Source organism: Glycine max, chromosome 3 (assembly GCF_000004515.6).
Source record: "Glycine max cultivar Williams 82 chromosome 3, Glycine_max_v4.0, whole genome shotgun sequence".
In the NCBI taxonomy this organism is placed as follows: Eukaryota; Viridiplantae; Streptophyta; class Magnoliopsida; order Fabales; family Fabaceae; genus Glycine; species Glycine max.
The window spans coordinates 8293356-8310048 of NC_016090.4; the positions used below are offsets into that span (position 1 = coordinate 8293356).

At 33.6% G+C, this 16693-nt stretch overlaps 2 protein-coding genes across 2 annotated transcripts; one reads left to right on the forward strand and one right to left on the reverse strand.

Moving 5' to 3' along the window:
* The first annotated feature begins 453 nt into the window (after positions 1 to 453).
* On the forward strand, positions 454 to 4215 carry LOC100796512 (GDSL esterase/lipase CPRD49). Its single transcript, XM_003520441.5, has 6 exons — positions 454 to 784; positions 1953 to 2030; positions 2416 to 2556; positions 2732 to 2808; positions 3293 to 3442; positions 3546 to 4215. The coding sequence occupies exons 1-6, from the start codon at positions 674 to 676 to the stop codon at positions 3802 to 3804; spliced, it is 816 nt and encodes a 271-aa protein (XP_003520489.2). The 5' UTR covers positions 454 to 673; the 3' UTR covers positions 3805 to 4215.
* A 139-nt stretch (positions 4216 to 4354) lies between these two features.
* On the reverse strand, positions 4355 to 11414 carry LOC100800757 (LIMR family protein At3g08930). Its single transcript, XM_003520448.5, has 14 exons — positions 10727 to 11414; positions 10498 to 10583; positions 8196 to 8308; positions 7938 to 8048; positions 7550 to 7648; positions 7335 to 7457; positions 7053 to 7115; positions 6911 to 6975; positions 6264 to 6373; positions 6024 to 6138; positions 5847 to 5912; positions 5386 to 5496; positions 4850 to 4916; positions 4355 to 4761 (listed from the first exon to the last, which is right to left on the reverse strand). Exons 1-14 carry the CDS (start codon positions 11074 to 11076, stop codon positions 4714 to 4716), a joined length of 1527 nt encoding a protein of 508 aa, XP_003520496.1. The 5' UTR covers positions 11077 to 11414; the 3' UTR covers positions 4355 to 4713.
* Positions 11415 to 16693: the final 5279 nt, after the last annotated feature.

The window sequence follows — 16693 nt, forward strand, 5'->3', positions numbered from 1 at the left end:
AGAGTTTTGCCTTGTTACATTTATACAAAAGTTGTGTTATTTTCTCTTATAGATTTTTGGGTACGAGATTATAGTTATTTTTTACGAAAAATAAGAATATCATGAGAGAAAAAGTTTCATATGCCAAGTATATAATGCAGTAACCTTGATCTCAAAAATAGCTTATTAAGCTTAAATAACCACGCACCAATTGATACACGATTTCTAACTTATAATTTGACTTAGGATAAAACCATAAAATTTTTTAGTATGGCTTTTCAATAAAAAATGAAAATTTTCTCGTTAACTCACGCAATAAAGATTCATATCAAAGATTGACATACATTACCAACGTTAATTTTAACTGGAAAATAAAAATTGTTGAAATAAAACACCAATTGTTATTCGATTTATGTCATTGGTCATTTTCTAAAAATTTGGACGTATATTAATGTTAATAGGTTCCCTATCGTTATCTACACCGTTACCATACACTCTGTATCCAAACTAGATAATTGATAATTGAATTTTCTGTGCCAATGACAAGAGTAGGCAGCAAGAGAAAACAATTGATGTTGTGGAAGTTGACATTGACAAGAGAAGGCAACGTGGGAAAGAAAGCAAAATCCACGTCTATAAATTTTGAATGCAAGTTAGTGTGTTAAGTGTATTATTGATATTGTGGAAGTGAGAGATGGTAGGACCAGTGAGGCCTCAATTTGTGTTGTTTGGTTCGTCCATAGTTGAGTTCAGTTATAGTGATGAAGGTTGGGGAGCTATTCTTGCCAACTTGTATGCTCGAAAGGTACTTATATAGTTATGTTTCATGTTGTTATTGTTCATTCCATTATGGTTTTCTTATCTTCTTTGTCTTCAGGTTAATTAATGTTGTGTTTTTTCTCTTTTTCTTTCATTGCATGCACTTTGATTTGCACAATCTTGGGTTGTGTGGTTTTAAGGTTATTCACTCACTTTCTTTTCTAGCTTCAGTTGTGAATGATGATTGCAAGAGGGTAAAAGTTGTTGGTGTTCTCCTTTGATTTCGCTGGATAATTGTTTTGTTTTGTTTATGAACTCATGTTTCATATAGAGACGTGGGTTTTTGTGATCTATGGATGATCCTTATTGAGATTTGTTTTTGTTCAATTTTGTTTGTGTTTTTAATCTTCAATTAAGAACAGGACTGCATGCACGCAATGGAACAGTTCCTTTTGGGAAAAAAGAAAAAGTTTCTATTTATCACTAACTCGGATTGCCATGAATATATGCAAAGTAAGGCTAGTCGTTTTCTTGTGGAGAAATGAGAAAGTAAGATGCAAATTATTGAGGAAAAAAGTTATTTAGTGCCAACATAAGTCACCATATTGAGAACTTTTTGAGGAAGTGGTGGTCCTGTAATCCAACTGGATTAGCAATTAGACAAAAAAAAGTGGAAATTTCATTGATAAGATTCCTCCATATCCGAATTTAGATCAATACGAGAAAGGATCAGAAATGAATGTACAAAGAAATGATGAAACAGAAAAAAGATGAATGCTATGACAGATTACACACTCCAAGATGTTTGAGACCCCTCTCCCCTCCATCATTCTTTCTTTCTTTTAGCACAAGAGAACAGATAGAGTAATATCTAATATTTGAAATAGAGTGGTCTAAGAACACATGCATATAAAGTGTCTATATTTGAAATACAAGGCAAAATAACAAACGTTTCATTTGGATAAACTTCTCTGTAAGAACTGATAAGAATAAAAAAAATGAAATTAAACTTCTATCGTAAGTTAAAATTAGTTTACGCATTAGTTAAAATCAGTTTTTTGAGAAATCTTCTACATATTTACTTATACATAAGTTAATTTTAACGTATGAAGGAAGCTTACAGAGCTAGTCAATTTACATTTGTATATGCTTTTTGTGAGTTTAGCATTATGATGGTAAAAGAGTATAACTTATCACACATTGACTTGACAAAGGCAGATATAGTTTTGCGAGGATACGCTGGTTGGAATTCAAGGCGTGCTCTTCAGAATCTGGATAAAATATTTCCCAAGGTATTGAGCATCTGTGGTAATTCCCTGTGTTGATAAATCACACCTTTTCTTCAACTTCAATATCTCAACCTTTCTTGACAAATGATAAAATGTGATAATTTTATCTGTAGTTGTAAATTGGCTTGTTTATGCTGAAGACTAGATTAAACATTCTAGCATATGATAGCCTTCTATTTGCCTTAGAACTGAGCATGTATATATTAAGAACATTGGTTTGAAGTTTAAAAGATCAAATGTATTATTATAAACTTCATTTCATGATTGCAGCATATGCGCACGCACACATATTAATCTTCAGATTCATTTTTGCACATTGTGATCACTTTGATTCTCGCTCAGACTGACTTAAAGGGAATCACCCTATTACTCTGTCATCTTAATTCAGGATGCCACTGATCAACCATCACTGATAATTGTGTACTTTGGTGGTAATGATTCTATGCATCCACATCCATCTGGCCTTAGCCCTCATGTACCTCTCCAAGAATACATTGAAAATATGAAGAAGATTGCTATCCATCTCAAGGTAAACTTTTACAACAAGAGTACAAGTTTCCTCTCTTTTTCCACACATTATCACTTGAAAAAAAAAAAGTTATATCTTCAAGAATTCAAGTACTATTTATTGATATTGATTCAAGTATTCTTTACATCCTTATTTATTTCTATGAAATTTGACCCAAAATCTCTATGGTTGTCAGAGCCTTTCAAAGAAGACTCGTATAATATTTCTCAGTTCCCCTCCCATCAATGAGGTGCAAATGCATGAAACTCTCAGGTTCTGACTACAATTCATTTTGGTTATTGTATATAACTTCACATTATCTTGAGGCTATGATAGTGATGCCTGCACTTCTATTTTTTTATTAAGACCTTGCTTTTATTTGTGCTATATGATTAACAAAGACACATACCTGTTGATGGTGCGCTACTTGTAACCTCACTGACACATATATTCATAAACTCGAAGGTTGGTATTTACTAATATAAAAGGTCAAACCTGTACCATGGCCCAAAGCCCCAAAGGTTATGTGATGGTATTCAAACTTGAGACTAAGCTTCAATACTGGCTTGTCTGATATGTAAAACTTGGCATCTTTGGCTTTATACTAACAAGACCCGAATCTATTATGCTGGCACATGATAAACTTAGAGGATTGAAGGATCGTTCCTAATAGATTGAACATTCTTGTTAACTGATTTTCTTAAAAAATTCATCTCAATCTTGTACTCTAATGAATTAATGGTTGAACTGAATCCAGTGATCTATTGGGGCCACTAAGAAGGACAAATGAAGCTTGTCGAACATACTCGGAAGCATGTTTGGAGCTATGCCGCGAGATGAATGTGAAAGCCATTGATCTCTGGTCTGCACTCCGGCAAAGGCATGACTGGTTAGATGTTTGCTTTACGTAAGTATTTATATGTCAATTGCTCTATGTCTAAACTATAATGTATCTGAAGGAAAAGTGAAAATATACTCAAGTTCCATTTGATGGTGGTGGTGATTGATAGGGATGGAATTCATTTGTCAAATGAGGGAAGCAAGATAGTGGCAAAAGAGATATTGAAAGTCCTCAGAGAAGCAGACTGGGAACCTAGTCTGGACTGGAAGTCAATGCCAGTTGAGTTTGCAGAAGATTCACCATATGAACCAATTGGTGCGGATGAAAACACTCATATAGATGTCTCTAACTGGAACAACATCCAGGGAAAGTCTCAACTGGAAATGAGTAATTGCGCATTGACCAAGGGATTTAGCTCAGTTGATTAAGCAGAATACATGTCATTATAAATCCCTAGTTCCTATCTTTGATGCCTATATATAAGAAAGAATAATTGCGCATTTTCACGCTACAGAAATGTCCATAATGTACTGTGAGTCACAAAGTGGCGGGGTTATATTACTTTTATTGTGCTTAAAGAAATATGGTGTTCTTGGTGCATATTGAGCATTTGAGCTAGTTATATCTGGTTTTTGAGCGTGTTGTGAACTTGTGACGGGGTGTCAGCATCTTACGATTGTGTCTCGTCCATTTTGACAGCTATATACTGTGGAATTTTATGCACTAAAACAGTCGAACAAAAAAAATTTTGAGCAAGTGCATAATTTTATTTTTTAGCCTCAAATCATGATTTTAATAGAACAAAAATAATACTTTCCTTTTAGGTCAAACCATAATTTGAAAACTAACGTTTATGCTGCCAGATTATTACATTCTTCAGAAGACCCGCCCCCCCCCTAAAAACACGCAAACACACCCTGTTAATATAGGAATGACACACAAAGACATGAACATTAAAAGGTCCACAGGTACAATTTATGTTTGGGAAGAGTTGCATTATACATCAACGGGTCAGTAGAAACCCAGTAGTCTCTTGTGCATATGATATATTCAATTACATAATCAGAAGAATGTGTTGCACAAATCAAACGAAGGAATAATACATACAAGGGTTACGAAAGAATAATCAAGACCTAAGTGGCACCACAAGCACCCACCTAATGATTACACCGCAGGAAAATGATTCTATTCGGATGCTGATCAGCCAACTCTATAGCTTTCAATATTAAAACAAAACTAGGCCAATGCACATCCGAATAAAAGCCACTTCAAGTGAGATTTTCTGACAAGAATACTCAATGGCTCCCTTTAGAAGACACCCTTCCATGCTATTTTCTTTATGAAGACAATTGGAACCTGCCACTAGGCTTCTTTCTTCTCCATCCCTGATATTTCCAAACTCAAAACCCTTCAGTATCAGCAAGAACATTAACATGCACAATAGAAAAGAAAATTTTCCATAGGCAAACTTACAAAGGCAGCATAATATACAAAAGTCAATCCAGCCAATGCAACGAATGCAATCTGAAAGACGTTGTACCTGTGATGTGAAAAATGCATAGGTTAATTATAATAAGGCATAAAAAATGTCAATACCAAATACTACATGCAAACCCTAGTTAACTCACCACAGATAATCGTAAAAACTAGTCCCCTAATGTGGGCAATGTAGAGGTTAATCATACTAAAGTCTCAAACACCCAAAACACACAAGAAAAAAAACTCTGCTTGTCATTAGATCTCAACAATGTGCCGTATACTCGGGTGTCATGTCAATATATGGCCTGCAGAATTTATTTTTTGTTTTCCATATTTTGGGTGGGTGAAATGTGAATAGAAGCATTCCGCAGAGAATCTCAACTGTATAAGTGATTTATGGGAGTTGGAAGGACCATCCCATCACATGGTCACAATTTGCAAGTAAACGAAAAGTTTAGGTTCTATACTTCACATCTTCACCCAATCAGAGGGTTGGGGAGAGTGAGGGAAAAATATCCAGCTTGACTTACTTGTACAAATATTTAATTCCACGAAGAGACTCCAAGGTGTGGCCAAATATTTCCTGTGCTGCAGTTGCTTGAGCATAGTAGGCAAATGCTGTGGAGCAGAACTGGATCACACTGAAAAGGTAAAAAACTGAACTTTCATCGATGTTATCACACCATGACATTATCATGAAAGCACCACAATTTTTCACTATGTATAGAACATGACTTGGTACATTTCCATAACAACTTCCTCAGATACTAATAATACCACTGACACAACTAATTGAACAATTTAAAAAAAAACACAGGACCTAATTGAACATATAAATAATAAGAGGACCAAAAATATAATTAAACCTAAAATTTATCATGTTCCAAAATAAATACTTAACATAAATGTTGAATCACAACGGCAGCCATCTTAAAAGTAAACTACTACACATAATATCCATTTGGAAATGTATCATACAGGCTACACTAACCTAATGGAACAAAGAAGAATAAGCCCCACATTGAACAGAAAAGAGTTCATGAGTGTCGCTCCCCACCTGCCATAGATAAGTTCACATAGTGAGTAATCAATAGAAGCAGTATGTGACCATTGCAAATTAAAAAGCAATATGAATGATAGATAGTCATAGATTGCAAAGTTTAATTACTTCATGGGATGTATAGTAATGAAAACTAGTCTCAGCCCAAGCATCATGGCTCCAGCAATCACAGCAAGGAGAAGGTAGAAGCAGAAAAATGCAAATGCAGCTGTACCCAGAAGACCTGATGAAAGTAGAATGCAGACATCATGAAGAATAACTGAATGAAAATTAAAATATATAATGTCTGTATACTCTCTAGCTTATGGTAATGGAATAATCACTAAAGGTAAGAGTAATCCAACATACCCCAGATATCATCCAACTTGATGAAAACTTCATTCAAGAAAGGAGAAAGAGGAGGGTCAATTAATAGATAGATAATGATATGAGCAACCCATGCCACAGAAACAATAAGCCTGGCACAGTTTTCAAAACTTAGGTTAGATAATACATGGGACGAGAGACACAACACCTGTTATAGAATAAGCAATGCTCATTACAGTGAGATAGTAAGAGTAATATCCCAGCAATAGTTATGCAGCTGTATTCAATGCCCCATCAAAGGAGTGTCTATTGCCACTCTTGTTACTCTTGTATCCAATTCAACTAATTCATATCTATTTTATCAATATCATTATTTTCTCCTAGTTAAATTAATTTTCTATTACCACACCTAATTTTACTTAAACTCCTTATCAGTAATTTCATTCATTAATTTTTAAATTCTTCTATCAATTAATAATGAAAAGAAACCATTAAATGTATCCATCTATATGAAATGTATCAGGTGAGAGAAACATTTGAAAATTATCACATACAGCTCAGTTTAACAAATCGGCCCAACAGTAATAAATAACCCATTCGAGGAAGGAAGAAAATCTGTAAAACTATGCATAGGGGGTCATACAGCATCCAGCATTCCAAGCAACTCAGATTCTTATGTCATTGCTTACCCTAATATTCCCAAAACGAATTTTGCCAGATACCCTAGAACTGTTAGTGCCCATGTTGTCTCAGCCTGCATTCATACAGGATCAATAAGTGGGAGAACCATTGCATATTGATATTGTTTATGCTTAGCAATCAAGTATCTACCTTTTCCCCTTGTGGATACATCTCCTCAAGAAGCTTGACATCTTCTTCTAATTGAAACAACTCCTGGCAAATTAAGTGAGATAGATGAGTAAAAAAACCAGAACCACTCAAACTAGAACAAGAACATTTCACTAATCATTAACTGTAGACAACTTTCAGCCACGACTATAAGAGCACACATCAAATTACAATATGCAAGTCCATGTGAACACATAAAATACTTGAAAGAAACTTTTGCAATTTGCATTATAAAGTACTGATAAATCACCAATATTGTTTTACCTTTTCTACTGATTTCACATTTTTACGAAATTTCCTACCCTTCGAACCACTTCTTTCTTCCTGATGAAGTGATTCAGCTGCTTTCTTCAGTTCTTTTGCTTTTTTACCCAGTTCAGTTGCTTCCTGCAACCATAACCAGCCAACCACACAATAAATATAATACAGCATATTCAATCAATATTTAGTATGTCTCCTGCTATAAAAGCATATAGCACCTTGATATACTGTGAACGAGTGATAACAGCCTTTGGACGTCGAATGAATGAAAATATAAGTCCCAATGGAAGACAAGCAATACCAACACCACCAAATATCTGGATTGAATGGAAAGAAAACAATAGTTGATATCACTAATATGAAAAATAAAAGTAAATGTGACCTGGGATTGAAGACTTTAGAAAGTTATTACAAGTAATTGCTTCTGCTTTGGTGCAGTTTACGGGATCAGCCAATCAGTGGAAATTTTTTAGGGATTCAAAAACATCTAACACAATATCCTAATTCACACACACTTTCACAAGGAAAAAAAATGAAAATTGAAAGAAAGTAGTACAGATAAACCCATAAACTACCTAGGCAGCATACGATATACGATTAACTTACAGCAAAAAGCACAGATCCAACAATAGTGGCAAGAGCAACAACATATTCTGGAAAGGTAGTACGCATGGTCCATGTTTTCTCTGATGAAGGACTGGCAGTGAATGCAGAACACTGATTTTAGGACAAAGGTAAAAAAAAACCAGAATGAGAAACAGCAAAAAAATAAAAATAAAATACTTCTAAGAGCAACAAAACTGGCAAAAAAAATATGGACTGTTGGTGAGAGAGAGAGAGAGAGAGAGAGAGAAACAAACAGACCTGATGTGTGCTTCCAATACATTGTTGACCACTATTGAAGTCCCATGTGCTAGGAAATTGGCTTGTGGAAGAAGAGAGATGCCTAACAGTAAAGTCCACCTTCCCAATAAGTCCTAAAACATCAGTCAGACACAGGTTAACGTTCACATCAAGGCATCAAGCAAAAGTGGATTTAAAATGTTGACTCAATTGTGGGTGGTTAGCATTGAACAATCAGATTTTACACTTAGTAACAAATTTTCCATTTAATAAGTATAATTAGGAAAGATTAGAATGAAGTAAAATTTAAGAGGGTGATACTTGGTGCATAGGCGAAGTTAATACCTTGCAAGTTGGAACCTTATACTTATGGATTTTGGAGGATCAAGATGGTCTTATATGCAAAACACACACCTTCATGAAAGAGCCCTTTGGGCTTGAAACACAGATAAAACACAAGCCAATGTTACCTTGTTGAAATTTTATTTAATTATGATTTATGAAGAATGGGGGCAGCGATAATCAAATTCCTGCCCACTTAGTCATAGTGACTCAGAAAACATGTCAAGGACCAATTCTAAAAGCTTAACCTGTTAGATGGAGGCTACAAAAGTTTATATCTCTCACACAACCTCTAAGATGAAGGCCAGGAATGGCTCTGAATTTCTAACACACAGAAAAAGTCTCTTCAGTTTCACTTATTTCTAACAAAATTAGGCAACATGATGCTTCAATAAAAGAACTAGACCAGATCAGGCGAAATGGTTGCAAATCAAACAATTCAGAAAAGAACCACAATAACACATCATTCTGAAGTCAATCTCAAATAACTGAAAAGGCATTGATAGGGTTTTTACATCTTGTATTACAGGCCATCAACTGTCTCTAAAAACTAAAATGCAATAAATTCTGCAACTCGTCTTATCTTGCTATTTACATATTTGAGGGTGTTGACTCAACTCCCAGGATTTCATTTGTCTTTTACAAGTTTATTTGACCTTAAACATACGAGCAGCTTAAGTATTTCTTTGGGCCTTTTATATATACACAACATATAAAATAGATTAGTCCTAGCACAGTAATTATTATAAACTAGTAAAAGCATATTTCTTAGGTAACCCCAAATTTTCGGCACCGTTGTAGTCTTGACAGTATCCAAATTAATCCAACAGGGCAGGGGTATGAAACCTTCTGGTACAAAAAAAATCCATCTAATAAAATAACATCTATGATAATCTTCATAAGAAAGGATATCATTTTTTCACTTCTCATACTTATATAGTCTCAAACCAACTTGTAAAGTTGTAATAAATGCTATATGTTGAAATTCTGAAATATATTGTAGTCAAAAGTACACCATACCCAATGCTTAATTTTTTTAACCTGTTATTCCTTGTCTTTCCCACCTTACCTTACAATATCCGACTATCCGTTCAAGTTCCACAACTAATTTAGGAACTACAAAACACATAACATTTTCACTCACAGACTGAAATATTTCCTAGTGCTCACAGTGCACTAATATTGCTATAAAAGTGCAACCCAACCTATTCTAGGTTAAATCCCTACCTTAAATGCTACCATCAATCCACATCAAACAACTTCTTTTCCTTAGCATATAATCCTTGAACATGGCTTTATAATCTCACCCCCACCGCCCCAAGAACAGACTAACAAATATCACTAAACCCCACTGTTTTACTTTTTCCTTAATGTGGAAGTTATTACGAGATGGATGCATGGTATTTAGCTTCACATCCAAAGCAGGCAGCACCACAACCAATGGATTTCTATGCCTACCAAGTACTAACCAACAAGTGATCAACAGCATGAAACTATCAAAATCCTATCACAACAATATCACATCAATTTCATCTCAGCCAATTTCACTCTCTAGTTTCAAATTTTCATCCCACTGCTCAAACACGCTAACCACCATCCCAAAACAACATGCAAAATAATCTATGGACACCCAACACTAAATGACACTTAGAGAGAAAAATGTAAATATGATAGATGATATGATATCAAGAGCAAAACAGAAATAATAGGTGTTGACAGGAACTATGATATATAAGAGTGGCTGTATATCAATACTCAAACAACATTATTCCGTTCAGTCTCACATAACTCTCACTAATCCAAACAAATCCACCCACCCAACACCATTAACCAAATCCATACACTACACCCTCAAATCACACGCAGCAAAATTACCACCTTACCCCCACCTCACACACAAACACAAAGCAAAACAACAAAGAAAGTACAACTGAAAATAGAAAATAAAACAAAAACAACCAACAAGACCAACAGAACGTACCATATAAAATCCCCAAAACAAGAGCGCACACAATGGCAGTGGTCACCATCCACAACAAGGCGCTCTTAATCCGCTTCCCAACACTCCTGCACATTCCCAAAATCACAACACATTTTCAATTTCAGTATTTTTTTTGTTACCATGCTATTAGCACAAAGTATCAATTTCAGTATCTAATAATCACAAAACTTAAATTTTTTAAAAATTAAAAAGCACCACATACACTTACTTGTCCTGGTCGCCTTCGTAGTAGAACATGGCGAAGGGGATGACGAAGAAGACGAGGACGGCGTCGAGGATGTAAATTGCGAGCCAGAGGTCCTTCATGGGGAGCGTGAGGCTGCAGGCGCCATTGTAGATGGCATGGCGGCAGGCCTGGCGGTTGGCGACGTCGGCGGGGAGCATGAGAATGGAGATAGCGGCGACAGAGAGGCCGAGGACGACGACGAATTTAGGGAAGTAGGCCTGGTTGACGTCGTCGGGGTGCTGGAAGTTGACGAGGAGGTAGACGTTGAAGAGGAACACGATGACGCACACCACGATCGCCACGATCACCAGCGCCAGGTTGAAGTCCCCCATTGTTGGTGGGAGAAATTAGGGTTAGGGCTTAATCGGATCTGAATGGGGGATTGGGGAAGAAGAGAAGAAAGGTTTTTGGTTGGCTGTTTGGTTCCGTTGTTGGGGTTGGGGGTGGGAATGTGGAATTACCGTTTTGCCCTTGTGGCATGGGAGTTTGTTTTGTTTATTGGTTGGGTGGGTGTGAGCTGTGAGAAGAGAAGAGTAGCAGCTTCCAAAGTTCTTCAGACCAGGACCAGGCTGTACTATAGTAGTGAGTCGAGGTTGAATTTGAATGCTTACGATGCGCCGTTTGTTTTGCACTGATGTTTTTTTTTTCTTTATAAAAAATACAAAATTGGTTTGTTTGTTTAAGGATGTGACGTAAGCGTCCAAGGATGCACTTTGGAAACCGCTGGCAAATAAATAGGTTGGAACTTGGAAGTTCCGCGGCAAACGAGAGCGAAAATAACCTTTATTTTTACTTTTTTGGCTTGATATCAAATTTGGTCCTTTAATTATTAAAGTGTTGAATTAGGTTTTTCGATTTTTTATTATGCAATTATGTCTTTTAGTTTTCTTCCCAAGACTAGGGTGCTAAAGGTAAAATCGTTGTCAACCGTGCGTAAGTTTGTGAGGATTATGTGAAAATGTTTTATAGCTTCTAAGTTTTTTAATCAAAGACAACTAGGGGAGCTTCTTGGGTCAACATGCTCAAGATGCTGAGATGAAACTTCTCAGTGAATGAGATGATTGGACCATGAGTTCGTCGTCCACAACGATTTTAAGATGGGTGAGGGTGACATGGATGGCCTCGAGATGGAGGATGCGACACTAGAAAACACTAAACCAAATAGAAGGGTAATATCAGAAAAGGTAAAACAATAAGAAAAAAGAAAAGCAAAAAAATAGAGTTGAGCTCGATGGGCAACCAATTGCTCAGGAAAATATAGAATTGAGTAGAAAACGTGCAAGCAAAAATTTATGTTTTCTAAAATTGCGATGAAGTATCATCATCTATTAGCTAACAAATAATTTTCTTAAATTATATATTTACTTTATTCTAATTGTAATTTATCATATTTATTATATATGTATTTAAATGATTAGACTATACAAAGAAGAATTAGAGAAAGCAAATTCTCACAACATGGAACAAAAGCATAAAAGGATATCATTTTTGTTATTTATATGATCTTATATATGTTTGTTATTTATAATTTATAACAATATATAAAGAGGATATCATTTTTGTATAATCATTTTTTGATGTCTAGATTTCTACATCTATCCTACCATTTATAATTACCCATTATTAATTCTTTTTTCATATATATTTTTTTTACTTCTTTTTTTTCTTTTTATTTTATTATTATTTTAAAAATTTAGAGAGACACAAAGTGTCTCGTTTCCCTCTAGTTATAATAATAATATTATTTATTATTGTTATTAATTATTATTATTACTATATAATTTAAGAATATATCACTTATATTTTTTTTTCAAAATAAAGCAAACTTTTGAAGGCATGGGAGAAAAAGTATGAACGAATCATTATTTAACTTAACTTGTAGACCTTATACACATGTTTTTCGATGTTATCTTATAAATGGTTGGAGGTTTAACATAAAGGACCATGATATGCATTTGAAATCACAAAATAGTGCACCTAATTTACTTTGTGTCATAATAGATATTATTGAATTAAGTTATTCTGGTGTAAATAATGTTATTTTGTATGATGTGCCTAAGAAAGCTATACCTCAGGCTTGTCAAGAAAATGATGATATTAACTTGATCCTCTTTACATGTAATGCCCTAGATCAATGATTGTCTTTGGATAGGAATGATTTAGCTCGAATCATAATTGATGGAAAACTGGTGTACCTTCAAAAGTTAGTGACAGTGAAAAAGAAGAAAGTGATACGAAATTATTTATTTAGTAAAAGATGAAGAAAGTGATTATATTGATGAAGCTAATAATAGTGATGATGATTATTAGTATTGTATATATTATTTTTTGTACACCAAACTTTATTATTAGTTACTTTTAGTATTTTTTTTAATCATATATTATGTGTGTTGCTTGCTATAATAATTGATATTGTGAAGGTTATACTTTCATTTCTTAACATTTATTTTAAATAAAAAATTCTATGAATACAATCGAGTTTAAAATTTAAATTTATATTTTTAGTTTGATAGAAATAATAGATGAAAAAGTTGATTTAATAGGCTAATACTAAAAGACATGTGGTACTTTTTTCACACATGATGAAAATTGATTGCCTAAAAGTTGTTGTTACTGGTGTAGTGACATTCTATTAAAAAAACTATCCCTTCAATCAAAAAATAATATTTTATTCTAATAATAGTTTAAGGTCACTGAAAAATTAATATATGTTCTTGAAAACTTCAATAAATAATTTAAAGTTGTTTTACAGTAAAAATTTAAATGTTAGTAATAATTAATATAGAAGAAATTGGAGAAGTTTGAATAAATTATGTGATAATAAATATATAATTGAATGATTTTAATATTTTAAGTTTTTTTTGACATATCATAAGTATTTTAAATTACTTATCTAAAATATTAACACACCAAGCATTGTGCTATGTTGACAGATACTCATGTTCATGACTAGTAATTAATTTTAAAATTTATATATTTATATTTGCATCATTATATTTTATTATGTATATATTTCATGCATATTTTTATTACTTATATGATCTTATTTATGTTTTATTATTTATAAATAATAAAATACTAATATTTTAATATTAATAATACAATATGTAAATTTATAACATAAATTGAATGTGAATAAATTAATTCTCACTTAATTTACAAGAAATAAAGGTGGCTTAGTGGTTTGGTTTGGTTTGTTTCTTATAGTGACAAGTTACATGTTTAACCCTTCTTTTTGCTTTAAATTTCTAATGATGAATAATTTGTCCATTGTAATTGAAAATAAATAGACTAATCAAATATAATATATTATTTATGACAAACTCAATGTTTTTTTGTCAAGGATACCTTAATAACGTTAACTACTTGACTAAAATGTGCATTAATGACAATTTTAAAATATGGAAGTAAAATATGTAGATATTAGTGACAAGTCTTTTGTGATAAATATTTTTTTCAACACTAATAATAAAATTACAATGACAACTTCCTTTTTTGTCACTATTGTAAATAATATTAGTGACAAAATAAAGTTTAGTCACAAATGATATACTATTAGTGACTACTTTAATTTTTGTCATAATTTTTTAGTCACTAAAAATCACAATTCTTGTAGTGAGTTTTCGTCTAGTTTTCTAATTTTACCCAATTAGATCCTTCATGTCAAGTCTGTTGACTAGATGGGCGAAAGCATCATATGTGGCACCTACAAGTATTTTTTATTTTGTGTACATATAGTGGTTGTTTTTAATCATCACTATATTTATTAACAATTTTCAAAAAATAAGATAAAACTCTGAGAACAAAATTGCCCAACAGGTATGGGTTGTTGGAGCAACGTTTCAAGGTGGAAACCCTGTCGCAACATTCGTTGTCGGAGTTGGCTCTAATTGGAGTCCACAACAAGGTCATAAACGAGGTATGGGTGAATGAAGTGAGGCTGAAAGGCATTGAGAACGTCAGCAACATATGTTCATCATCTTGTATATGATCTAAACCACACTTATCTGATCTCGACAATAATAATGTCTTGAGTTTAGTTTTCGCTCCCACTTAGATTTGATGCTCATTGTGTGTTCAATGAAAAATTTGATCCACTCTTCCACCCATCTCACCCACAACAACCTCACCCACTCAAATTTGATGACTTTCCAAATGATGTTTTTGTCGCGCAGCGGTCGACAACAACGATGTTGCAACCAAAACCTATCTCACCCATAACCACAACATCAACCCATCTCGCCCCACAATCGCCGCATCATGCCTGAAACTCATCTTAGACATGGCTCACATGCTCATATCTGATAGCATACACCGATGCGAGCCTAAAACACATTTCATGTGGTTGATTTGGGTGATCCTTCATTTTTTTTCTTATTCCTTCATTTTGTTCTTTTGATCCCCATTTTGTTTTGCAGTGCATGCGACTGATTTGGGTGTGGTTGGTTTGGGTAGATAGAGCGAAGAGGATGATCAAAGTTTTGCTAGATTTTCCAAAATAATTATAAACATAGTGGCAACTAAAAACTGTCGCTATATGTACACGTCATAGACAAAACAACAATTTTTTTTTATCTCTAAGTGCCACATATGACATTTCTATCAGTCTACTTAACAGACTAAAAAGAAAGGACTCAATTAGGTAAAATTAGAAAACTAAGGGACTCAATTGCATAATTGAAAACTAAGGGACCAAATTGAGTATCTACTTTTTTAACTAGGTTAAATTGTAATTTTGACCTCTATAAATTGAGTGTGGAAAAGGTGTGATAAATTAGTACTATAGGCAAATTAATGAAATATTGATTCCTAAATTTTGCGACAAGACAAATCTATTGTATTTTTTGCACATTCGAAGACTAAATTTGAATTTTTCATCGTTTAAAGACTAATTTATCACCGCCTTACACTTTCAGGGACCAAAATTGGTATATATCCAAAATAAAATTAGGATAAATGCTCACTTTAGTCCTTGCATTTTGCAAGCGCCAACAATTTTGTCGTTATACTATGAAAATGATCATTCTAGTCCATAAATGTGCAAATATACCGACAATTTAATTCGATCATCAAATTATCTTTATTTTTGTTAACATTTTTTGCAATGTGGCATGTGAAGGACGACGTGCCTAATCCACATGATGGAGGTGATCTCCATGTGTCAGGCCAAGTATCTGTAGACCAAGTTGTCAATTCTATCCTTCTGTTTTACCTCTAAAAGTCACCACACAAAGTGACTATTCATCTATCTGCTTCATTTTTTACCTTTGTGAGAGAGAGGCTGAACTCATCCTTGCTAAGTGTGCTCTTTCCCACCCTTTGCATCACTAGTGACCAATAGTGAACCATTTTCCATACATTTTTGTCGGGTCATCGACGACAACCGTTCATTGATTGATGCTCCATTTTTTCTTTTTCTTTTATTTGTTGTATTTGTTTGTTTTGCTAATTGATGACACGGATTTGTTTGGTTTCTTTGTTGTACTTTTTCTAAATCTTTGTTGTTTTCAAGTGCATAAATTGATTTGGACTTTGGAGCATTGAAAATTATTTGGTTAAGAGATTTGTTGATTTTAAGTTAATAATCCTAATTCCTAACTTAAAATTTTGAATTGATTCATATTTGGATTTATAATGAAATTGAAGAAAAAGTTTTCTTCCCGTTGAATATGTGTTTTTAAATTCATATAATTATCATGAATCATTTTTTTGAGTAAGTTATATTTGTTAAAGACCATCTTTTTGTTGCATAAGAACATATTAACATGAAATTATGAAGAACAACTTTCTTCTCCAAATACCCATTATCTTCGTAAATTTAAAAATTAACAATTAATTTTTTTTCTTGACAACTTAGTTCAAAATGCTATTGTTTAATGTGGAGCATCCCTTGCACTCATAGATTTGTCATGTCAACATCAACATGTCAAATACGCACTAAATGTTAAC

Excerpts from the sequence above, each read along its gene's own strand:
- LOC100796512 (XM_003520441.5), top strand. The coding sequence starts at position 674 with ATGGTAGGACCAGTGAGGCCTCAATTTGTGTTGTTTGGTTCGTCCATA. Across the intron at positions 785-1,952 it reads CCAACTTGTATGCTCGAAAG|GCAGATATAGTTTTGCGAGG; the intron begins GTACTTATATAG and ends GACTTGACAAAG. Across the intron at positions 2,031-2,415 it reads TGGATAAAATATTTCCCAAG|GATGCCACTGATCAACCATC; the intron begins GTATTGAGCATC and ends ATCTTAATTCAG.
- LOC100800757 (XM_003520448.5), bottom strand. The coding sequence starts at position 11,076 with ATGGGGGACTTCAACCTGGCGCTGGTGATCGTGGCGATCGTGGTGTGC. Across the intron at positions 8,049-8,195 it reads GTATTGGAAGCACACATCAG|TGTTCTGCATTCACTGCCAG; the intron begins GTCTGTTTGTTT and ends TCCTAAAATCAG. Across the intron at positions 6,374-6,910 it reads TTCGTTTTGGGAATATTAGG|GCTTATTGTTTCTGTGGCAT; the intron begins GTAAGCAATGAC and ends AAACTGTGCCAG.